Below are 24,958 nucleotides of genomic sequence, written 5' to 3' on the forward strand. Positions count from 1 at the left end.
AGAACAAAAAAGAGCAGCTGCCTATATATGCTGCTTAGCTTTGAGTGCAGTGGAGGAGATGACAGCTGCCCGGGTTGGACTCCTGAGGATGGAAATGGCCCACATAAGGCCAAAAACATATTGAGTGAAAAGATATCTGCCCAGGAGTCAGCCTCCGTGACAGCACAGGGAGGAAGGCTAGATGCCAGTAGGTCTGTGATGGCTGTATAAGACACCCTGTGCAATTAGGAGACTTGTTTTTGATGAACAGTTGCAACAGCCAAGAATGGAGAGTCTGTAACTCCCCTGTAGCAGTAGGATGAGTGTGGGGGATGTAGGAACTGCTAAATGGGATGAGGGGATTGTTGCCTTTCATCTAAGCTCTTGTCATTGCCCCTTACAACTTCAAGATAAAGAACAGGCCTTTGGATCTAATCAGGCCTTGGAGAAGCAGCCAGGCTGACATGTTTCAAGGCTTTCAAGCCCTCTGGATTCATTTTGGTCTAATCCCTGTGTAGTTAATTTTACTTCCCAAAGCCCTATTGCTCTGTCACAGGCTTTTACTTGCATCCCACCTCAGGCACATGTGGTGCTGGTGGGTAACCTTGCAGAGGTGCTGCATCCCACCACAGGTGCCTGGGTCCATCAAATCCCCTGTGCACTGTGGGCTCACGAAGGCAACTTGGGGTCCCCTGGCCTGAAGGTGCAACCCCAATATGAGCAGTTACTACTGTTATCATGGCAGAAAATTCCTCCGGTGTCTCTTATTGAACTTCATTTCCTGCCTCGTTCTGCCAAAGCTCCCGGTTTCCATGGAAATTATTTATTCCTTTAAATAGTTCTCATTCAAAAACAATATCATAGGTCCTTCTCTGTTCTTGGTTTAATTAAAAATAACCTACTCCTTTCCTGGCATTGATTTTGGCTGAAGCAGTTGGAGTTGGACACTAGCCTCCAACCTCCCTTATCCGTCCTCACTCCCACCCAGAGACAACCCTCCTGCCTCTCTGTCGCTCACTGTAACCCCTGAGGTCTGTCCTTGGCCCTTCCTGACCTGTCCTAAGGAGAAACCTCATGCACGTGGGTCTGGAAGGAAAAGGCAGAGAGGAGGAAAGAAGGAAGCTGCTGAGCTCCCGCAGGACAGCACCGCACAGCCTGACATCCATCCAGCACTGGAAGAGGCGCCAGATGCCCTCCATGGCTCTGTTCTTGAGTTTCCTTGCTGTGAGCAGGGAGGCTTTTGAGAAATAAGAAGCCCCATGAGAACAGCATGGCCTGTGATAAACCAGTCTATAGTGCATCACTCATCATTGCAGCCCGGATGTTCAAATAAGCTGCCAAAAGGGAGCTTTTCCCATCTTCCTCAGTACTTGGTTTCCAAAACAGATTTTTTTTGTTGTTTTCCCTCTATGAGTGGAGCAAGCACTTCTAACCTGAAAACTGGAAACAAAACAAAAAATAAAGACATTAAAAGGCTAAACTGCATATTTGGTATGTTTTAAAGTGTCCATTTTATTGCATAAAAGTCTGAACAGGCAGCCTGGTCTCCATATAACAGGGACCAGTCAGTGTTTCTTGGGACAGTTACTTCTTGCTTTGCATAAAGAGGGAGAGAGAGCATCTGGTTTCTCTGCTTCATTTTAAATGCCAATGCTTATTTTGTTAATACAGTTATGTTCCAATTTTCCTTACATGCTGTAGAAAAGGAATGCTTTGGGGTTCTTCTAGATACAAGCACATTAGCTTGGTTGTTTTTAAGGCAGTAGCAAATGTGCTGAGAGCCTGGAGGGCAACCATCAGCGAGGAGAGTGGACTGTGGGAAAAGTGAATTCCCATCTATGAAATTAATTTCTGATTTACTGCAGAAATTTTCTGACTGCATTAACTGCAGCCAGCACTGGCTTAGAGTGGGAGAGGGACAAAAATCTGTCTATGAAAAATAAAAGTATATGATACAGTCTCCCAAATGCCCTTTGCTCAGGCACACAATACAGCATCCCAGGAATGCCAGGTTGCTAATCCAGAAGGGCAGGTATGAGGTACACTTCATTCTGCAATACTCAGGCTGAGAAGTCATTTAAAGTGGTTGCACCACCTTTTGAATGAACAGTGAAATTCGTCCTTATAAGGTGGAATTCATCCTGCTAGGAGGAATCCCGTGGGCTAGGGCTCTGGAAGGCGGGGGGTCCAAGGGAGCTGGACAGTATTCAAGGACCACTTCCTCCGAGCTCAAGATCGGTGCATTCCCAGGAGGAAGAAGTCAGGCAGAGGAGCCAGGAGACCCGCATGGATGAGCAAAGAGCTTCTAGAGAAACTCAAACAGAAGAAGGAGGTTCACAGTATGTGGAAAAAGGGACTGGCCACTTGGGAGGAATATAGGAATGTTGTCAGAGTGTGCAGAGATGCGACGAGGAAGGCCAAGGCCCACTTGGAATTAAACCTGGCCAGGGATATCAAAGATAACAACAAGGGCTTCTTTAAATACATCAGCAGTAAAAGGAAGACTGGGGATGCAGCGGGCCCACTGCTGAACAAGGAAGGGGTCCTGGTGATGCAGGACGCAGAGAAGGCGGAGTTGCTGAATGCCTTCCTTGCCTCGGTCTTCACTGCTAAGGCTGGCCCTCAGGCATCCCAGCCCCCAGAGGTGAGAGGAAAGTTGGGACACAGGAAGACTTACCATCGTTTGAGAAAGACTGGGTCAGAGATCACCTCTGCAGACTGGATCCTCGCAAATCCATGGGCCCTAAGGGGATGCACCCGCGAGTGCTGAGGGAGCTGGCGGATGTTGCTGCTGAGCCACTCTCCGTCATCTTTGAAAGGTCGTGGAAGACAGGAGAGGTGCCCGAGGACCAGAGGAAAGCAAATGTCACTCCCATCTTCAAAAAGGGCAAGAAGGAGGACCTGGCAAACAGTAGGCCAGTCAGCCTCACCTCCATCCCCGGAAAGGTGATGGAGCAGTTCATCCTGGAGGTCATCTCCAGGCATGTAGAGGACAAGAAGGTTATCAGAAGTAGGCAACATGGATTCACCAAGGGGAGAGCATGCCTGACCAACCTGATAGCGTTCTACGATGGTGCGACCGGCTGGGTCAACGAAGGCAGAACAGTGGATGGTGTCTATCTCAACCTCAGTAAGGCATTCGACACTGTGTCCCACAGCCTCCTCACAGGCAAGCTAAGGAAGTGTGGGTTGGATGAGTGGACGGTGAAGTGGATTGAGAACTGGCTCAACAACAGAACTCAGAGGGTCGTGACCAATGGGGCAGCGTCTGGATGGAGGCCTGTCACTAGTGGTGTTCCCCAGGGGTCTGTGCTGGGTCCAGTCCTGTTCAACGTATTCATCAGTGACCTGGATGATGGGATAGAGTGTAACCTCGGCAAGTTTGCTGATGATAGCAAGTCGGGAGGAGTGGCTGATACACCAGAAGGTTGTGCTGCCATCCAACGAGACCTGGACAGGCTGGAGAGCTGTATCCTGATGAAATTCAGCAAAAGCAAGTGCAAGGTCCTGTGCCTGGGGAGGAACAACCCCAGGCACCAGTACAGGCAGGGCCTGAACTACTGGAAAGTGGCTCTGTTCTCTGTTGAAAAGGACCTGGGAGTGCTGGTGGACAACAAGCTGACCATGAGCCAGCAACATGCCCTTGTAGCCAAGAAGGCCAATGGTACCCTGGGCTGCATTAAAAGGAATGTGGCCAGCAGGGCGAGGGAGGTTATCCTCCCCCTCTGCTCTACCCTAGTGAGACCACATCTGGAGTGCTGTGTCCAGTTTTGGGCCCCCAGTTTAAGAAGGACGTGGAACTCCTTGAACAAGTCCAGCGGAGAGCTACCAAGATGATCAGGGGACTGGAGCATCTCCCATATAAGGGAAGGCTGAGAGACTTGGGTTTGTTTAGCCTGGAGAAGAGAAGACTGAGAGGGGATTTCATAAATACCTATAAATATCTGAAGAGTGGGTGTCAGGACGATGGGACTAGGCTCTTTTCATCAGTGCCCAATGACAGGACAAGGAGCAGTGGGCACAAGCTGGAACACAGGAAGTACCACCTGAATATGAGAAAAAAAGGTCTTTACTGTGCGGGTGCCAGAGCAGGGGCACAGGCTGCCCAGGGAGGTTGTGGAGTCTCCTTCCCTGGAGACATCCAAAACCCACCTAGACGCGTTCCTGTGCCCCTGCTCTAGGTGTGCCTGCTCAAGCAGGGGGCTTGGACATGATGATCTCCAGAGGTGCCTTCCAACCCTTAGCATTCTGTGATTCTGTGATTCTGTGAAAAGCTCCGAGCTCTGCTGTTAGAACACTGGAATGCGAGCACCACAAGGATTGCTTTGCTTCATGTGAGTCCCTTATCTGAGAAATTGGTGGTAAAAGTGAAGAAGTTCACATGACACAAGAGGAATTTCTCCCTTATCTAAAGGAAGATGGAGATGCGCAAGTCAGAGGTACAACACACAGGATGACTTATGAGGAGGAAATGATGTAAAGGGGCCAGATGGTTTGGAAATCTGCCTGTGTGTCCTGTTGACAATTGTGCGTGCCCTATTTTGTGCTTTGGAGAATTGTATTGACATCAATACAATATCAATTTTAAAAACATTTGATTGGAAGCTTGAATCTGCTGACTGTAGGGCAAAGCAACAAAATCCAAAGTCTTTAGGGACCCTCAAATTATGCCAGCCCTAGTTTTGACCTCGCTTTGACATTGAACTGGGAGAAAGTGAGGGAGGATTTTGACATAAACCTTTTAATCTATCAGTTATTCGTCACTTCCTTTAGGCAATTTTTCCTGAAAGTAGCAGCCTCTATGCCTCTTAAAATACAGTGGGGGAAGATGCTGTGCTATCAAAATGATTCATTTACCTCTTACCAGACACCCACAAAGTTTTCCTGGAAGAGATTTTTCAATCATTTAAACCTTTGTTTTAAGATTACTTGTTTCCTTTACAAATAAAGAGGAAAATGCTACCTCTTGGTATAAAATATAGGCACGCCAAGTGTTAAATTCCAGCTATTATTTCCTCCATACCCTTTTCAAAACCTGGCCAGAAACTTCTTGCGTAGTTGCAAGAAGCCTGTGTAGTCCTCAGCTTCTCTCAACATGTCACTTTAGACAGTGTCTCTCCATGTGCTCCCTGGTTAAGCTTCCTAACAAAACCCTCCTGCTTCCATCCCTTATGCCACTGCTTCTGGGTATTTCCTGTTTTACCTCTTTACTGTCCTGTTGAGGTAAGGGCAGCGGGCAGCCTCATCCACCTCCAGTGCCCTTCCCTGCCCAATCTGCCACCAGTCTTGCACTGGTGGGAGATGTTGTCCACCTTTTGGGCATTCAGAGGAGAATATCAAATAGAGGTCAAAACTAGGGCTGGCATATTTTGAGGAATTCCTAATATCGGACAGACCTAAACACCACTAAGGTTCCCACTGGGAGCACATGACCTGATGGCCCCAATAGGGAGACAATGGGCCCAATATGTCCTTCCTCCTTTCTTTTCTCTGGTTCTCTACAGCCTCTCCTTCTCCACGTTTCCTTTTGCCTGGTCTCAGTGCTTGGCTGAAACACTGCTTACCTACCCAGCACTGCATGATGGAGAGCCAGACATTACATCTTTCCTTGCCCAGTCTGTGGACTCCATTACAAGGCACAGGACTCCTGGTGAAACCAGAGGAGCTGTGAGGGAAGCACCGCAAGCTCACCTGGTCTCTGGGCAGCACAGACCCAAGACACTCTCTGTTTGGCCAGGAGTTCTCCAAGGCAAAAACCAGGTACCACAAGAAGACGTCACCAGCAGTAGTGTAGCTGTGGTGCTGTGAGGCCATGCTATGGCAGATACTGTCTTTCAGACATGGTTTTTTATCAAAATAGCTTGTCTTTCATGAGGAACTCAGAACATGTTTTTTTAAAGAACAGCCCTGGACTATTATCAAAGACAATGTGGCCACTAGAAGTAGCATAATGGGGCTCAGCGTGACTTGCTTTTTTCCAGAACAGTGGCCTTTGTTCTGGTGGCACTGAAGACAGTTTGGGCTCTTACCAATTGCCATTTTTATATAAACCGGGGAAGAAATAAAACAGAACCTGACTCCTTAGCTGGGCGGAGCTGCAGTGGTTTCTGCATTGCTGGTGTGACTAAACTGTGGCAAAAACACAATCCAGCCTCTCAAGGCAGCAGATAAGATTAATAAGAAAGTGTTAGTGGAATCATGCTTTTTTGGCCTGAGTAACCTGCTGGCCCTGCTCTGAGCCGGTGGTTAGACCAGATCTTCTCCAGGGTCCTTTACAACCTGAATTATCTGATGGTACTCCAGAATGATAGACTCCTGCTGGTCTGCAGAAAAATTTGTCCTGAACTTTCACAGATATTAAAACAGAATAGGATTCAAGCTCTTAATGCCTTTTTACATTATAAACCTGGGGCCTGATGTGGTTTTCTGGGTTTGTTTTTAAGCAAACCATGTGGAACAAGCAAACCCAGGGCCTGCCCTGGTGCAGACCTCCCCACCAGCCAACCCTCCTGGCCCTGCGGCTCAGCCAGTTCCTCCCACCCGCAGCCCATGCATGTGCACGTCCTCCCTGAGGGCAAGACCCTGCGGTGGCAACTCTTTCCAAGTCTCCCCATTGGAGCTGGAAGGAGCAAGAGACATGCCTGTAGCTAGTAAGTAAAATGCAAGACCTGAGTTTTTCTCAGCAGGGCTGAGTGTGGACTGAATTCTGCTTCTGCTCTTCCAGGGGAGACAGAAGGCAGATACTAGCCCTGTTCCTTCTTCAGGGTATCCATCCCAGGCTTATGTGAAAATAGAGACCCACACTGGTTCCAAGCTGGTTGGAATGTCATCTTGTGCCTAATAAAAGGGGATGGTGCAAATGTGAGAGGGCACTAGCACATGCAGCATGGGGTTGTGCTCAGGGGATATGGCAGTCCTTGCTTTGAAACGCTTGCATCAACGGTGGCCATGGAGAGCTGGGAATCTCTGGGCTGATTGTGCAGGCAGAGCACGGAGGGAAACAGACCTGCTGCCAGGAGGGACGAGTTTGCTGCAAGGAGGTTGGTACTTCTGCTGAACCAGGCTGGAGAGGCATGGCAGGAATTTTTCAGCCATTCGCACCCATCTCTAATTTTCTCCCACCAAGCCTCTAGCAGAGCTGAAGTCTATCGATGTTTAAGAAGTTCTTGGAGCTGTTTTCTTCTCTCAGGGTGTTCTAGATGTATGCAATACACTGAGACTATGCTCCCAGGAACTGTTCAATGGGCTGAATTTTGTAAATATAAATGCTAAGTCACAGATAAATTAACAAGGCAGATGATAAGCAGGTACAAGAGAAAACCCTACTGTAAATCCAAGGTGTGCCTCTTCTGTAGCTTTATTTGGGAATCAGGAAGAGGCCAGCACTCAGTCCTGTTCAAGGTAATAGTAGTTTTGCTATTGGGCACACACAATTTGGACTAGGCCTGGACCCTCTTTCTCCCTCTCTCTTTTTTTAATTGTTCTTCCCATAATTACCACTATTGTTGTGTGTAGTTTTTTTTTTTCCCTTGTGAAAGTTTTCATTACTTGAGTGCAAAAGCTATGATGCAAATGGGAGTCACTCCCAGAACATGCCCAAGGGCTGTGATGAGACGGGTCGTACTGCAAAATAAGAAGGGTCGGGGGATCCATTTCAGACCAGCCAGTATCTGTGAAGATGATGTGCCATCACTGTGCTGCAAAAGAAATGCAAGCACCATCAGCCTTAGTCATACCCCAGAAGAACCTGCATAGCTGGGCTGGGACTCGCCTCTCCTCTGTGGTGGTCCTATAGGAGGGGTTGGCCTTTCTCTCCCTGGAGCTACTAGAAAGGTCTGAGCAAACAAGGAAACTGTCAGCAATTGCACCGTGCTGAGAAATGTCCAGAAGCAACAAATTGCAAAACATGGCGCAAATGGAGAGGCTTGTGCCCTCCACTTTGTTTTTCACTTCTAGGGATCTCAGGTGTCATGCACAAAGAGACCAGATGTCTGCAGACAGCCCCGTGATATTTACATTTTATTTTTAGCTAAGGCAATATAACTTGTGGCTAATTTGCTGGTTTAAGAAAACAGAATCAGAGAGGAGTGAGATTATTTATGTGTTTCAGCGAGACCCACACAGCCTGTTCCAGCAGCTCTACAGCCCCAGCCTAAGCCCCTGGGTTGAGGGCCTGTGCATGTAGATATCACCATGCTGAGAGCTGCACACAGCTCAACTATTAGCAGACACTATTTGAGCATGTTATAAAGTGATATTCCAATAACCTTAAGCTCATATATTCTCCACTTTCTTCTCACTCAAGTCAAGCAATAGTGCTAAACTGAACTCAGCACAAGGGACACCTGGGTACCTTTCAAAATCCAAAATTGAGCCTTGCTTGAGTCAAGTGATAGAGAAGTATTTATATTTATTTTCTACCATGTCAACTGTGTACTTTTTGCATTGCCTGTCATTCAAAGAATGGCAACTTAGGAATCCAGGGCAAAGGAGGGGGATGTTTGGTTAGTTTTTTGCCTTAGCAGAAAACCATCCCTGAATAAAGAGCCTGGAAACATGATTAATCCCAAAGATGTAGGTTTCAGAAATTATGAGTATGTGGAACAGAGTCTATACACAGATCTGTGATGGAAATTATTTCCTAGTTTTGTCTGCTAAGAGTCACAGGGTGTCCCAATGAGGTGCTGTCAGCACAGACCTTAACCAGAACTTCCCAGAAAATCCCTTCATCAACGAAGTTAGTATTTGTGTAGTGCTAAGGCTGAATTTGGCACTGCCTTGGCAGCAGTTTGCAAATGGATAATTTGCATGTAAGTTGCCTTAGGTTCATAGTCAAATATTCACACTTTTTTGATTTCCATTATTCTTCTGAGTGCCAGGTAGTTGAGGTACTTTAGGTGCACTTATATATACTTGGATCTGAAAGAAACAGAGGGGTTAAAATATGCTTCATTGGCTGTGGGTGGAAGTCTGTCAGTGGAGAACCAGAATTGTTTCTCTGAGAGCATAGTGCTGGATCTGGACCTGAGATGGCTGTGAGCATTAGGAAATACAGAACTGTACCTATTAGTAGTTGTAAAGATTTGCAGTAGGAAAGAATATATTTCACTGTATTTCACAAACAAATATTGTCAATTCATTTTATACAATTGGCAGCTTTCTTAATTTTTTCACATTTTCCCCTTCAAAAACTACTTACTGTTTAAAAAGGGAAAAACTGCCTTTACGAACAGACAGGCAGACTATGCCACAAGGGTTTTTCTTTTATGTGGGTGTTTCTATAGAGAAAGACTGATTCTAATCCAGGGCTTTCATCCATGGGGTATCTCAAGAACCATCTAAGTTCATCTATGACAGCAGAGAACCTGGAACAGGACCTCATAAGAAATAATCAGGATATTTCACAAAATCTCAGTATCTTGGCATTTCCAGTTCCTCTCTGACAGACTGCAGCACTGTGAACAGTGTGTTCCACAGACACTGGGTGTCAGAGGGGTGTTCAGAAGGACAGGATAGTGCCACAACCTCAGCCCCAGACCTACTGAGTCTTAGAGTAAGACCAGGTCACTTTCTTTTTCTTCCCAGGCTTGTATTTTCATCATTACTTTCCAAAATCCTGGCTGATGCAGTAGCTGAAAGATGCTCTTTTTAGCTCAACCTTATGAGGGAGGGTAGGGATTGCCTGTGGCTCTTCACCACAACAGTACAAGAAGCCTTTCCGAGGCTCATGCTTCGTTAGCTTCTCCAGCTGTAATCATTTGGGTACAATGTATATAACCTGTGCAACGATTACTGCAAGAGAAAGATCCTTGATACACCCAGGGTCTGTGCACTGCCATCAACCGTGTGAGACTTTGTGCTGGCCCTGACTACAACTCTGTTTCCAAATGACCACAAGCTCATTATCACAGGAACTGCTGCAATAAAAATACCCTATGAGATGAGGAGAAAGAGGCTAGCACACTGACCTCTTGGCTCATTCTCGTCATCTTTCTTTTCCCCAGATGGGGATGTCCTCACTTCTTGACCAATGACTTTGAGGCAGTGGTGGCTGCTTGGGGTCAGGCTGCACATCGCCAAAACACTGAGATGGAGGAGGAGACCATGGTAACAAGCCACTTGGCTGGAGAACGGACCTCGACTGAGTGGAAAAATACTGTGGTCAGGCATCAGGATATACAGCAGCCACAGGGCCACCTCTGCAGGTGAGACTGGCCTTCTTCTTCCAAAGGACAGGCAGCAGCTGCCACCATGAGACTGAAGCCTTTTGCCCTGCCTCTCTGTCTTTGCAGGGTTTGTTCACCTGGAAGATGCTGTTTGGAGATGGGGAGGTGACACTGGGGATATGCTTTGGAGAGCCTTGGTTTCATACCTGTAGCCTTTCCCAGATATTTTTCGTGGAGGTGGATTCCAACTCCTCCCTGTAAATGGAAGAAAACCAGATGTTTCCCACCCAGTGTGTTTTGGGCCAAGGCTTGCACAGGACAGATGAGATGAGGCTAGTGATTCAGTGACAGAGGAGCTGTGCTAGGCATGTGCCAAGGCTGCAACCACCTCTTCCTAAGGCCCTCCCTTGCCCAGGGTGAGGGGCAGTGGGTTCCACTGCGTCAGCCCCAAGGCCAGAACCCTCCTCCCTGTGATGGGGCTCCCACCACACCCCCAGATCTCAATGCCAAGCGCTCTGACAGCACTGCTCTCACTAAATATATAGGGTCAGAGATATGCTGCCCTGGGCCTCCAGCACACAGACAATAGAAATCCGAGTGCAGCAGTTCTTAGGCTTAAACATCTCCATTTCATAGCTATAGCAGCATGAATGACTATGGGTTTGCTCTGATGGCCGTGGCAGGGTTGTTCTCCCTCTCAAATGCTCACATGCTCTGTGCTTCCCAGAGCCTGTTGCCCTCACAGGCTGCCTCCTGGTCAGTTGAAAGTGCAAGTGCTGAAACCCTGTCCCGTTCTGGTCTGTGAAAAGGGTGTGGTAGGGATGTTTGGGGTCTTTTTGGCCAGGAATAGTGATGGTGAGTTTCCTATTGGCCATAACACAAGAGAAAGACGCATCTTCCTTTACATTAACAAGTTGCTCTCCTTTTTCAGCAGGGGAAGACCCAGGGGAGCTGTAAGGGCAGCTTTCGCTTTTCAGAGAGGAAAGCACCACCACTTTCCGCCTGTGTGCTGGAGGGCAATATAAAGCAGTGCATCTTTACACAGACAGTTATTTAAATAGCACAGATGTCTGGAGCAGTCAGACCACCCTCAAACTTCCCACCCAGTATTTCTTCCTCTTGCCCCCAGGCTTGAGTCTGGCCCTCTATTTCTCAGCTTCGGTCATAAGAGCTTCCCATTTTGGCTCGGGACAGAGCACAGAAGGAGCCATGGGAGAGCTGGGCACTGCAGGAGGGGGGGGCGAGAGGAGCTGCCCCAGGGATCCAGCAGCAAGCAGGCGGTGCAGGCCTGGGAGCCTCCAGCCGGTGGGATGACATCACCCCCACTGCGGCTTGGCGGCCGCTGTGCTCTGTACAAGGCTGGAAGGTTTCCACGTTTCCTTCCCTGCTGCCATGCTGGGGCGGGGGTGGGGGTGAGCCTGCTTGCAGGAGTCAGCCTTACCATAGATGGTTGTGAAAACCTTCAAGCTCCCAGCCAGGCACCCTGGGGCCAGGCACAGCCCTGGGCAGGGGTGAGGGAAAGCCGGGGCAGGCAGGGCCTGGTTCTCAGCTCTTATCCAGGTACTGGCCACTGCTGGAGTAAGGGAGAGAGCGAGCTGGTAACATGGAGCCTGGCCAACAAGAAATGTGCTGATCCAGCTTGTGTGCATCACTTAGGCAGGGGGACCCAGTCAGGTCACCTAGGTGCACATGCCGGGCTGGACAGCAATTGCACTAAACCCCTGTTTAAATCTTCAAATGATGTCACGTAAAAGCCTATGGTTTAATTCCCAGCCATCCCTCATGGAAGAGCATCTGTCCTTCCCATTACAAGAGCAACACTGCAGGGGAGGTCTCTGCTTGATGCCTGCCCTGCTAAAAAAAAAGCAAAAACAGCTTTTTCTAGATTTCTTGCTGATCTCCTAAAGGTCAGGAAAGGAACAGTTACCCACAGGAGTTAATTGGTTGGTCCAACAAAATGTGAGAGAGTGATGTCGTGACAGGTGGACTTCAGCCTTAATGTGAGGTCTAATCCACCATTTCATATTATTTATTATGCCTCAGCCCCTTCATCTCCCTCTCTGCTATTGAACAAATAGCTGAGGCTTTCTCAGAAAAAAAAAAGAAAAAAAGCAGAATATATAAATGGAGAGCAGGATGACCTGGAGGAGCTCTTGAGAATGACGGAGGGCTTGCTTACGGGACAAACTCTGTAAACAGTGATGATGACTTCTGAGCCCTGGCCCTGACTGCTGGGTTGCAGCCACAGAGTGCACAGATGGGACATGCACACAATCAGCCACCCAACCTGAATGTGGTGGCAGCCAGGCTGCCCCGAGAGCCTCCTTCCCTTGGTCTGAGAGTGCCACTTTCTGCATTTCTCATATCCCTGTTTACTCACTAGTTTTCAAAGCTAGTTTTATGGTAGGCTTGGAAGGAAGGCATGAACAGGTAGTCATTGCTTAGAAAAAACAACAGAGGCAAAGCACTGCAGGGGAGCCCAAGGCTTGCACTGCTGGAGCCTCCTCTTATGAGCAAAATCACAGGTGTACATTATGTGAGACGATGGCGAGGAGCAGGAAATCCTACTAGAGAAGAGATTAAAGGAAGCTGGGGAGAGCAGCTTATCTAGTTTGCTTACTGAGTGACTGTCCCTGCTGTGTGCTGTTGGTGCTGCCCATCAGCACTTTGTCTCTTGTGTGCCTTCTCCAAATTCCATTTTACAGCACTGGACATACTGCTCCATGAGTGTCACCTTCCTGACAGTGGAGCTACTGCAAATACAAGGGTATAAGGTTTGCTGCTGCTTCCATAATAAGAAGCTTTCTGATGTAGGAGGTAACTTTGCACTGTGCAGTTTGATTTGAGGTAGCTGTGCACAGTTGCTCCCACTGTACAGAGAAGAAACAGCAAGGGAAATGATCCAGTTAGGAGAAAAGTGTAACGAACACAAAATTATTTTCTTTGCAAAAGCATGCATGACCCATAGCTGCTCCTATCCAGCAGTTTTTGCTTGTGGAGTACAAAAGCTCAACCTGCTCTGTGGAGGCAGGTATGCTGCTGACCACACAGGTGCTCCCAGCACCAGCCAGAGAAGTGGGATGAAGGAGCGTATTCAAGCAGAGCCCGTAGTTGTCCCTCCTTGTACAATGGACAACTTTAGGCTCCAGCAAGTGTACTTTGGGAAGGCAAGTTAATGGAGTGGTGACTTCAGGCTCATCCTGCTCCACTTCTGAGACAAGTCTGAATTTGGATCCCAGCCTCAGTGACTCAGCGTCGTGTTCCCCACTTACCGCTGAGCCACTATATGCTGAGGAAAAACGTGGCATGCGTGGAAGGCTGTTGGGGTGTTCGCCAGATGTTCCAACTATTTTTCTGAAAGGATTGAGCTCTTCCTCCACACTGCACCGTGCTGTTCTAAGCTCTGCCACCCCTGCTGCTGGTGAAGGCGAGTGGCTTGGCATGGTACAGAAAACACCAAAAACCTGGAGCTCAGCTGTTTCTCCCGGATCTTTCAGGGCAGCCTTTGGAGCACTAGATGATATGATAAGGCCTCCATTACTGTCCTGAAGACCACAGCTAACAGGTAAGGATTAACCCACATCCATCACCTGCCTCCTCCAATTTTAAGAGCACTCATGTCCTTTTGCTGCACTGATGATGAGGGTGGGCCTCCCTTCAGTCATATGGGTCTCAGTCCTTTATGAACTATCTGTTGTCATGGGCTCGTACCCAAGCACTGACTGTAGCTTGCAGTCCGATGTCTGTGACCTGTTTTGCTACTGAAATAAACAGTTGATGCTAAAAGCATGAGGAGATGGAAAGGCCATGAGAGGTGCATTTGAAAGGCAAAACTAGGAGTGAACCGTCTCCTCTCAGCATTTGGAGTAGTGATGGTGAATTTTGCTGGTGGCTGTAACACAGAAAAGAACTGCTGCTTTCTTTATGAGAGATATGCAAGTGGATTTAAAGCAGTTCTTGTCCATGTACAAATGTACATAAATGTGTGGTTATATTTTTCCCACAGCCCCTTTCACCTTAGTCACCCCTCTCAGCTGAGTCAAGTTCCTGCTGCAGTTCTGCTGCAACATGCTTTACACTTGGGCACCTGACAGGACTGTCTAGGTCGGGTTCCTTATGCATGATTTTACATTTTACATCCTTACGTTTTCCCGGTAGCTCTAAATGCTTTTATTCCATTGTTAGTCTCTTTACAACCATGTCATAGTCCTTCATGGTACTGTCTTACCCTCTGAAGCTGACTGTGTTGCAGGGCTATGAAACGGAGCTGGAGGCGATCCCAAAAGATGTCACAGGCTTCATCCCCCAGGCTCATGGTGGGATCAGTTGTCCTTGAAGTTTAGCTTTTCTTATAGCTGTCCTACCTGTTCCTTAAAGCCTCCAGCAGTGGAAATTCATCAGCTTCCTTTGGTGGCCTACACAAGTGCCTTGCTATCTGACTGTTGTCAGATTCTCCAGCAGCTACAGCAAATGGTTTACTGCCTTCCACTTCACGGTAAACTTTTACATATTTGAGGTCTGCTACTGTGTCTTACTTCATTTTTTTCTTCCCTAGACTAAACAAGCCTTGTTCTTTCAGTCTCCCCTCAAAGGTCAGGTTTTCTAGACCTCCGAGCCTTCTTGTTACTTCTCCTTTGGACTTTTTCCAACTCGTGTATCTTTCTTAAAAACTGGCACCCAAAGCCCAACAGAGCACTCCACCCACAGCCCTACAAATGCCGAGGGGAACAGAAGGTTTTGCTCTCATGTCCTACAAATAACACTGCTGCATACGTGCACTTCTAAGCATGGATTTCCTGGGGAAGGCCTGAGAGAGCTCCAGCTCTGGAGTGACAGTGACCTGCATAGCACACATACCTTGGCATGCTGCTGTAATTGCACGGCGTTCCCTGGCTGCTCACAGTATGGCTGGCTCCAGATCTGTTGACCTCTGTTCTTCTGTGTTTGCTCTGTATATATAACTAACATAGCCTCAAGAGCAATGCAATGCAAAGTTACGCCATCTCAGACCATGAACTCCTCCACCTAGAATCAAACACTGCAGTAGCTGCCTGGCCTGCTTGCATTGGATTTTGCATTGTATCAGATTTCTACCATCCCTCACCCTCTGTGGTTCCCCCATAGGATCATCCCATGACCACACGGTGCAGGGAGCAAAAACTGTGAGCAAATGAACGTCATGCATGATCAGGTCTTACAACAGCTTTCCACAGCTGCTGCATAAACAGCCCGTCAGGGATTGAGGGGCTGCGTGACCAGAGCACTGAGCTCTCTGGTAATCCCATTCTGAGGCATCATCCTTGGCGGGCCCAGTGCACGCTGGAGCAGACCTGTGGCTGCTTCACATACCCTGCAGTTCCCCCCGTTGAAAAACTGCACCACAGATGGAGCCATGGGTCTCCAGCTGGGTACAGACCACTGAGACAGCTTGAGAAAGCCTGAGCAAGCCTCCCCAAAGTGCCTTGCTCTAAACATACCTGAGCATAGCGGTGGTTTTGGTCAGGCATGGATTGCTGACACACTATTGCAACAACTGTAACCCACAGCTGCATGTCCTAATGTACTAGCCATAACTGTAACAGACCCAGCACATCCCAGAACAGTGACAGATGGCACAGCAATGACTGTTGCTGCTCTGGCCAACTTTAGGCTCACAGGCTAGTGGCAGAGCCACGTGGGAAGGTAGCTGGTACAGTGTGCTGTTGCTGAAGCACAATGAGGAAGTGCCGCCCTCAGAAGAAATTAAATGTTTGTTGACTCGCTCTTGGGAAGGTCATTCCAAGCTGTGGCCAGAAAGGGGTCCTACTTGAAAACAGCCTGAGGATACCACTGCACCAGTGATACTTGGAGATGGGGGAGGGCTGTTTTTTCAAGTGTTGTGCTAGAAAATCGCAGACTTGCAATTATGGAGAACATCAAACTGAAGGGAAGGGATTTTAAGTGAAGTTTTTAAGCTGGGCCTAAATAATGACAGGTTTGAGAGTTCAGTGACTCTCTCATAACAAAAGATTTTCCATGAGGGCAAGGGTGGAGCTGGAAAGAGGCTAATCCCTGTGCTTGCCTTCCCTCTACTGTATTGCCACTGTTCCCTTTCCAGAAAGACTTCACAACACTTGCCCCAAAGCTTGTCACACTTGCTCCATGGCCAGTTTTGGTGACTTGGAAATGAGAGGAGCAACAAATTCTGCCTCTTGCATCTGCATGCCATGGGCACATCATCTGGCAAGCTCCACTCAGCCACAGAGTGAGAACAATAGACTCAAACCTGAGTCTCCCCTGTGGTGGCACCAGGAACTAGCCAGCCTGGATTTCATCTGCAGTCTCCAGAAGTAAGCAGGCTCTCCTGCTTTCTCGCTACCTTGACCATGTGGAAGGCACAGGCTGTATCTGCCTTTCAGGGCTCTCCTCATAGAGGTGTGTACCTGCTGCAGCCCCTGCTGCACTGATGGCTTCCCCTGTTCCTTGGGGCAGCCTCTCCCCCTTCAGCTGCCTCCTCAGAAGAGACAGAGCATGGCCTGGATCAAGCCTTTGGTTGGTACACAGATGCCCCGGTTATCAGGGATTTGTGTGCTTATGGTCTCCAATTTGAAGCGTGCTCCCTTCTGCGCTTTAATCCATTCCCTGTCTCTTGTAGGAACATGGAAAATGCTGTCGTCTTCAGCATCCCTGGTCCCCGAGACTCCTTATTGTTTGGGCCAGACAGAGGTACTGTGCCAGGACTGTGAAATTAGATGTCCTTTAAAAACTGATGCAGAAAACCAAAAGGGCTGAGCAAACAAGCCCAGAAAGACCTGCCCCTCAGTACAGGGCAACTAGTAGGTAGAATGTGAAAACAAGGAGCCCTAACCATAGGTGACTGAAGGTGTCTGTGTCCATACCATAGGCTAAGGATGCAAACCCCATGGAGGTGGTCATTTCACTGTACAGTCTGTTTCATGGGCATCTAATGTGACTCTGTAGGTCACCTTCGGATGACTACTCTCTACGCCCCTCTGCAGAACCAGCTCAGTAGCTGCCCAAGCAGAGCCTGCTTCACTCATGCACGATACTCCTGTGCACTTCCGAGCTGCAAACGCCTTCCCCTGCAGGCGTGAAGGGAGGAAGCAAAGGGAAGTATATGGGCAATGTTGGTCGATTTGCCTTGCAGGATGAAAGTAGATACAGTGGGTATGTGATAACAGGGATACAGGACTGGATATGTAATTCTTGATCCTGTTGTTGTTCAAGTGACACTGAAAGCAAAGGGAGAAATCTAGGGTATATTCTGCTAGAAAAGTAAAATCAATGTTTTTACAGGACAAAAAAAAAGTAATTTTTACAAAAAGTGACACACTTCAAACAATATTAGCAAATGCTTACTGTGTGAAGACAGCTCTCTAAGCCACTTTGGCCTTAAAGCTTGTGCTCTCAACAAGCACAGCTGAGCCCCAGTCTGCAGGAGGAGGAGGTAACAACTCCTCCAGGTACTTGTGCAGCCCCAGAAGTCATATTAGTTCCAGGGTGCAGGGCTGGGGACCCTGTTTTGGAAGTTCAGGTAAATGGAAAGGGAAGTAAAAGGAAAGAGGACTTAGGATGGTGAGGGCAGGGTCAAGGAGGAATGCAACTCAGGTGAAGACACCCTGAAGGAGAGAGAATATGTTTTGCACTTGGGAGCTTTATTCAGGCCCCTTTTTCCTCTCCTCCAAACACAGCATCTCTGCCTTCATTGTTCCTTTTTTTGCCTTGCTTCCAGCCTGGATGACCATGGCACTTATTCCATGGCAGTTCTTAAAAGCACACGTTTTACCCAACCTCTGGGCACAAGACACCCCCTCTCTAATCTCCCATGAAGCATGGCATACCCCACTGACCTCCACCAAATTAATGTCTGCGTTTCAGAGGTGCTGAGTTTTTACTAGTAATGTGTCCTGGACTGGGGAAGTGGAAATGATGCAAAAGTGTGTAACTTGTTGAATTCTTTACCGTAAGAGCCCAACATGCAATTCAAATTTAAGTGCTAAATCCCAGACTAAATCCCTGCTACAAAGTTTTTGTGTATCTGCAGAATATAAGCGCCAAAACTTGACTGTGAGACTTCCCAAAACAAAAGTCAAGGGCCACTTCACCACAGCCTTGTTCATTGTCGTACAGTGACCCAGCTCACCTGCTGGGCCTCATTACAGAAGCTTATGGATGTTCTTGGCAAGAAAACAGATATCTCCCCAGGGAAACTCGTGACCTGTAGCTAATATGCTAAGCACAAAGAGAAAGAGCAGCAAACAGCAACCAGAAATACTCCAATACCCTTGGGCTCCTTCCTCTTTTCATCTGCTGCAGGATGAAGAAGTAGGCTATATGTGCAGCCGTTCCCACAGTGGACCTGCCCACTGCCCTAAAAAAAACCCCACTCTCCCTTCACTGGACCGGAAGGACCTTGTTGGAAACCCTCTCGGTCCAGCAAGGTTTGAATAATGCCCAAGGAAATCAGCAGCAGTCTTGTATGGAGAAGAGAAGTCTAGGAGCCTAAATAAGGAAAATCAGAGTACTGCTGCGGTTACAGGCATGTCTCTCAGCAGCAGCACTGGCTTCCGTAGCTCCTGTTGCTGCTGTGCCCCCTTCTGCCATTGTGAGCTTGTCTCTTCCCCTTCATGGTACTGGTACAACTCATCCCACGGGCAAGGGTCAAGTGGATCCAGGAACTATCCCAAGTATAGAAACAATCTTTCACACAAACACACGCCCTTCACCATTGCCTGTAAGTTCACGAACCTCTGGCCAAGAACATTCTCTTGCTTTTGTTGAGGAATCTGTGAAAAGCTAAGAATTGGTATAGGGTTAGGAGTGACAAATCATGGTATTTTCCAGAAATCCAGGCAAGAATTTTGAGAAGTGAGGATCACGAAGTTAAAAATACAAACGGCAGGGACAATCAGGAGAGCAGCTCTAATACACTAGGAACCTCACAGCTGTTCTTGATTTCATTACATTTTACTGCATTGATGTTGTACATTAAATCATCTAATCTCTCCTCTGCCCTGTGCAAGAAGAAATAGGTAAATGAATGGATTGCTGATATTGGCAGTTAATAACATTTTTTTTATTTCTATAGTAGCACCAACCTCTGTAAGAGGGCTCACTAGGTATATTTTATACAGGTGAGAAGCATAACAACCCACGATTATGGGGATAGTTGCTTTGTAATGCAACCCCAAGAACCAAAAAGTCAGCATCCAGAAGATTCAGCCTCACAGAAACCCATCATGTGTCTTAGGGCTTGGATCTCCATGGTGCCGAGCATCTCCTGGAAAATGCTGAAAATCCTCACTCACTGAATGGCAGTGGAGAGCTCTCACCACATTTGGGAAGGTGTGAAAAGTGGCTTTCAATAATGGGCTCTTAAATTGCACAGCTGGGGAAGCAATACAATAGGACCCCCCTGCCTTAAAATAGAAAGCTCAAGACTTCTCTCAGGGACTGTGTTTGCTTTGCTCCTTCCTTTCTTTCCCCAGATCTTGCCAATCCCCTTATTCTTCCAGATGCCTCAGACTGGAACTGTCCTGATAAATAAGAAAAACTAGAAGGTATGAAAATTTTGAGGCAACATTTGTTGTCTGATCATGTGATCAGGCTGTTGGTACATAACTTCTGTTGCTGAGTGTTCATCAAATTGTTATAAGAATTAAAAATTGTCCTTTTCTTTTCAAAGCCTGATGATTTACATATTTCCCCAATGTGAATTCCTCTGCTCGTCAAAAAATCAGCTGCCATCATCTGCACCTCTCTGTGGTGCCAAACAGCAGTTTCCTTCAAGTCCATTACCATCTCTGCAGAGCAATAGGACTATTTTGCATTCCCTAACATTTTTCATCATGAAGCACATCCAGGAGGATTTCCAAAGTGCCTGGTAGACCTGGATTCCCCAGATCTGGCTCCCTTTAGCTGGGGTGCTCCGAGTGACCTGGTTTCCCAAATGGTCTCAAAATGGACACCTCTTGCATTGCTTTTGAAAATCGTGGATATTACTGTTCCTATATATTTAAACAATCTTTGTACCCTGAGCAACTCATGGCAGGGTAAATTTAAGAGTCTCTGAACAGTGCAGAACAGCTTTGGTCATTATTTTTGTGTTTATGAAGCCTGAAACTGTGCACAAGGAGCATCATATGGCACATGAAGACAGAGGACCATACAAACATCTGTGCGTTATGTCCTGTGCAGTTATTTACGCAAAGAAGTGAAAGAAGACATCGAATTTCACCTCCAACCTTTATAAGAAGTAGAAAACAAATCCCTCTGTTTTGGAAGAGCAGCTCACTAGTGTAATTCAGGGCTAAATCCTGCCTGATGTTGAACATTTTTGCTCAATTAATCCTGATGCTTTGCAGCTTCCTTCCAGTCCATTCTCAGCATCCTTCTCTGACATTCATGGACCAGAAACTCTTTGTTTCCTCTGAATCTGGATGAACTGGAGATGGGCTCGCTCTGCCCTTGATGGCTAGATGCTGTTGTGGAGTGGTGTTTTTTTGGGGTTCCTCTCACTTTTGTGAGAGATACCATCCCATCTCAGTGAGACTACCAGGGGAAACTAACATTGCTATTGTCATTTTTTACCCTCTACTTGTTTAACTGATAAACCCACGTCAAGCATCAGTGTGCTCAATGGCTTGTGTTTCTCTCCTAGGAAGCTGCTAGAGGAGCCAAATGTACTTTAGTTTAGCATTTTCTTGTTAAACAGGATATTTGTGAGCAGAAAGTGGCGGATGTGCCTGGGAGGCCTGGGGTGCGAGGAGGGTGACATGGGGCAGCTGTGGCACCACACAACTGCGGCTAGTGACTGCTGGTGCGAAGCCTCGGCCGCCACTGCTGGCAATCCTAGTTTTGACCAGCAGTTACCTGTCAGGAGCAAGAGGAAATAGTTACTATTTGGCATCCCAAGTGCTGGCATAGCTGCCTGACCCCGCGAGAGGGCTGTATCTCGAGTGGGGTGACAGCAAGATTGCAGAACTGTGAGCGCACACCCTCGCCTCAGGGCCGGGATCACAGGCCACCAGCCGTGTGACAAGAAAACATCCTCCCAGTGACAAAACGCTGCCCTGACCCGCGCTGCTCAGCCACCCCCGCACCGCTCCACCGCCCCGCCCGTGAGGGCGGATCCATGAGGGACCCGATGCCGGTACGACCACCCGCCCACCTGCGCCCCGTCCTGCCGCGGAGCCGTTGAGAGAAAAATGCCCCGAAAGCGGCGCTGAGCTTCACTCCACCGCGCCGCACCGCTACCGGGCCGCCTCGCCCGCCCCGTCTCATACGTCGCCGCCACCGCGGCCACCTCGGCAACTGCGGTGGAGGTGTCGGGAGGTACTGGGGGCGGATCAGCCTCAGCCCGCCTATCACGACGGCCCGGGTACCGTGACGGACGTGCGTAAGGAGCAATGAGAGAGGGTGCCGTCTCTGGGCGTTGCAGGATCTGCCGCGGGTCCCTGCCAATGAAAGGTGCGGGGGCGGGCCGTGAGCGGAGGCGGAGCGGTACGTCCCGCCCCCGCGTCGCTGCGCGCCGCTGAGGTGGAGGGGTGGGAGCGGGTGCCGCCGCCGCCTGCTCGGACTGAGCGGCCGTGGGGCCGGGCACGGACGGGACGGGGTCAGGGACGGGGACGGGGACGGCCGCAGCAGCAACAGCCATGGATCACTATGACCCGCAGCAGACCAACGACTACATGCAGCCGGAGGAGGACTGGGACCGGGACCTGCTCCTCGACCCGGCCTGGGAGAAGCAGCAGAGGAAGGTGGGCGCGACCCCCTTCCCTCATCCCCTCACAGACAGACGGGTACCCTGCGGGGCCGCCGGGACCCGGCCCCGCCGCCCGCACCGGCTGGCCGGGGGCTGGCGCGGCTCGGCGCGGTGTGGCGAGGCGGTGGGGGCGGGAGGAGCGGGCAGGTGATGGCGGGGTGGGGAGGGAGGTGCCACGGCGGGTCCCCCAATGTCCCCCCCCCTACAGCAACAGGGCAACAAGGCCCCCTACGCCTTGTCACCGGCACCCGGCCCGCTACGCCCGACCCGGCCCGGCCCGCGGGGGAGCCCGCGGGGCGGTGGTGCGTACCCCCTCGCCGGCCGCGCCCCGCCGGCCGCGCCCCGGCCCCGCCGCCCCGGCGGGGGGACGGTAGCTGGCTTACTCGTTTGAATGGTGTGGTTTGGGGCAGGGCTTGCGCGGAGCTCATGTCCAAAAATGGTAACATTCAGCCCTTTTTTTTTTTTTTTGAACTGGAAGGGTAGTGGTGGGGAGGGGAGCTCAGGAGGAGCTCCCGTCTCGCCGCTCTTTACTTACATTCCCCCCCCCCCCCCGCCTTTAAACCAAAAGCATCCTGTATTAGATCACTCTGGAATCCTAATCCCCGAAACATTTCCGTTTTAGTCACTTCATCAGGCAACAGTAAAGCAGAACTGGGAACAATACTCGCGTAACATGGCAGAGGCACCTCGGGGTGCAGCGAGCTCCCGCCGCGCTTGGTCGCTCGGGGCTGGCGTGTCGGATTGCGCCTCACTCTGCCCGAGCTGCCAGCAGGCAGGAGGATCCCCAAACCTTCCGTACTGTAGGGGACGATATTGCTTACTTATGCATAGATGATATATTAATATATAGATAATGTAGCCCGGGGTGCGGGGCTTCCTGTAAGGAGCTGGGAGCAACTGGGAAGGAGGGCATACCACACTCTTCTTCCTCTTTAGCCCCCCTCTTCCCCCCCTCCTCTGCTTCCAGATGAAAGGTTTTCAGGTTATCCAGTTCATAGCTGTCTGAAATGGTGCCACTGGTCTTTCCCCTGGAGTCTGCTAAATTCATTGAAAGCACAAGCTATAGAGCTGCTGTCAGTGGTTTCCTCGCTTGGAGGGACTTGGGTGGTAAGAGTAGAGAGCATTAAATTAAAGCACATAAACAGGGGCATTTAATGGAGAAAGAATTGATGGCATGTGAGCTTACCTTTCAACAGAGGAGAAAGAGAGGAATTTAATATTGGTCTCGGGTGTGAGTGCTGGACAGCTTGTCTGAAGACCAGGCTCTACTCCTTTGAGGAGGGAAGTTTCTTCCTTTTCAGAAGATCCTCCTGGCTGTGATCCACACCTCCAGTCCTGTGTCAATATCTGGCTAATACCTCTAGGAACAGTCATTGGGGCCCAGAGAGAGATGGGCAGTATTGCTCACAGGCCATGAGGGGAAATGATTGTCATACTGTGAGGTTCTTTGCCTTTCGTGGTGTGGGGTGAGGGGAAAAATTTATATCTAGTGGGACACTGCCTTGGTTATCAGAAGCAGGGGTTGAACCTTTGGCTTAAAAAGAAGTCCCCAAACCAAGCTGTGGTACAAGCCGCAAAGGCCACGCTCTTTTAATATCACCTCCCTCCCAGAGTTCTTAAGCTGTCTTGGTCCTATCACGAGAGGGGGACAGAGAGCTACTCTGTTAACTTGGGTTACTTGTGCAGAGGAGGGAGAAGCCAAGAGGAAGTTTTAAGGAATTAACATACCTGCTTCAAAATAATCCAAGCCAATTTCTTTTGACCGTCAACCACTACCAGTTGAATTTGACATGCTGGGTGTTACTCTCCAGCTTGCAGAATGGGAAGGCTCTATATAGTTAGGTGTCCTTCTCCAGTGGTGGAGTCACTTGGTTGTTTCTCCTCCTGCCAAGGGTCAAGCTGAAGCTGTTCCCTTCTGCAGTGGGTGCAAGCTCGCAGTTTTATTGTGACCCACCCCTCCGGTGTCTGTAGGTGGGAAGATCAGGTCTGGGAGTGACAACTCCTTCCCAGTTGCAGCCCATCAGGCTACCCCTGCCCCCAGAGGGATCAATGACTGGAGTCGAGCCTGAGCAGGCTGTGCAGATATTGAGGGACAGTCTTGTTCCCCTCCGTGGGGTCTGAATATGACCAAAAGCCCTGTTGGGATCTTGGGGCTTGTTTCCTTCAGAGGTGGGGAGATAACAGTATCCACCAAGTAAAAGCCTGTGATGTATGGTATAGTAAAACTGTCATCCCTTCTTACCTGTGAAGTGAAAACATTGCAGTAATTAATGTTAAATGTTCATTACTGTACATGTTAGTTAATAGCTTACTGAGGTGAACAGGAGAGATTCATGACTCCCAAATAAATATTCCTGTAGGCTCTGTTCAGGCTCTGTCTTTCTGGGTTGACTCGTGTTTTAGGTTTTCCTTCACCTAAGGAATAGCTTGAGAATTTCTGACAGAGGAAATCTTAAGTACTAAATCAGATGATACTAAATCTGATTTAAGTACTACAGAATTATTGTTGTTATTATTTAGAGCACTGAGGCCAGCCAGTGAGGCAGACTTGAAACTTTTGTGCTCATGCCCTCTCTGGGAGGGGAGACAGCATGTTTAAAGTGGTGGCACAGCCAGTAATCCAGTGAGCAAATGTCTGTGCAAGAAGTGGCTGTGTCTTTCTGGCTGTTTCCAACTCAGACCCTCGTGTGATGTCTCAGTAAGGCTATGTGGGCTGGGGATAGCTGTGCCACAGCACTGTCCTGTGTGGCTTTGTGCAGCTCGGACTAATTGAGACTTGGGAAGCGAACAGTTTAGAGATGTTACGCACAGATGAATTGAATCCAGCTCCCCTTCTCCTGACTGCGTGGGCTCAGCAGAGCTCATGGCTGGCATCAGAAGTGGGAAGATCTGCTGATTTTTAGTAATGGCCTCAACAGGCATGCTATAAGGACAACAAGTTTGCAGAGTTTTCAGGAGCTGGTTTGTGGGTTTCCTACCTGTGCTGAGACACAGATATGACAGCCTTCACTGTCTGGGGTGGTGCTTGAGATATGATCTCATGGTCTCC

At 48.9% G+C, this 24,958-nt stretch overlaps 1 protein-coding gene and 1 long non-coding RNA gene across 5 annotated transcripts in view; one reads left to right on the forward strand and one right to left on the reverse strand.

The window, feature by feature from the left end:
• Window positions 1-19,201: 19,201 nt before the first annotated feature.
• Window positions 19,202-23,420, reverse strand: LOC142061742 (uncharacterized). The gene is made up of 3 exons (XR_012662227.1): window positions 23,096-23,420; window positions 21,316-21,601; window positions 19,202-21,017 (listed from the first exon to the last, which is right to left on the reverse strand). It is a non-coding gene; the product is annotated as an uncharacterized LOC142061742 (long non-coding RNA).
• ACTN1 (actinin alpha 1) overlaps window positions 21,632-24,958 on the forward strand; it is a 91,189-nt gene continuing 87,862 nt past the window's right edge. For 3 of the 4 annotated variants that reach the window (XM_075103122.1, XM_075103118.1, XM_075103119.1), the window contains exon 1: window positions 21,632-21,904. In XM_075103122.1, the coding sequence (XP_074959223.1) occupies window positions 21,800-21,904 (105 nt within the window). In that variant the 5' untranslated portion in view covers window positions 21,632-21,799. The remainder of the gene's footprint in view (window positions 21,905-24,958) is intronic. The other variant, XM_075103121.1, reaches the window with a different exon arrangement.

The sequence above is a fragment of the Phalacrocorax aristotelis genome, chromosome 9 (assembly GCF_949628215.1).
Source record: "Phalacrocorax aristotelis chromosome 9, bGulAri2.1, whole genome shotgun sequence".
Lineage (NCBI taxonomy): Eukaryota > Metazoa > Chordata > Aves > Suliformes > Phalacrocoracidae > Phalacrocorax > Phalacrocorax aristotelis.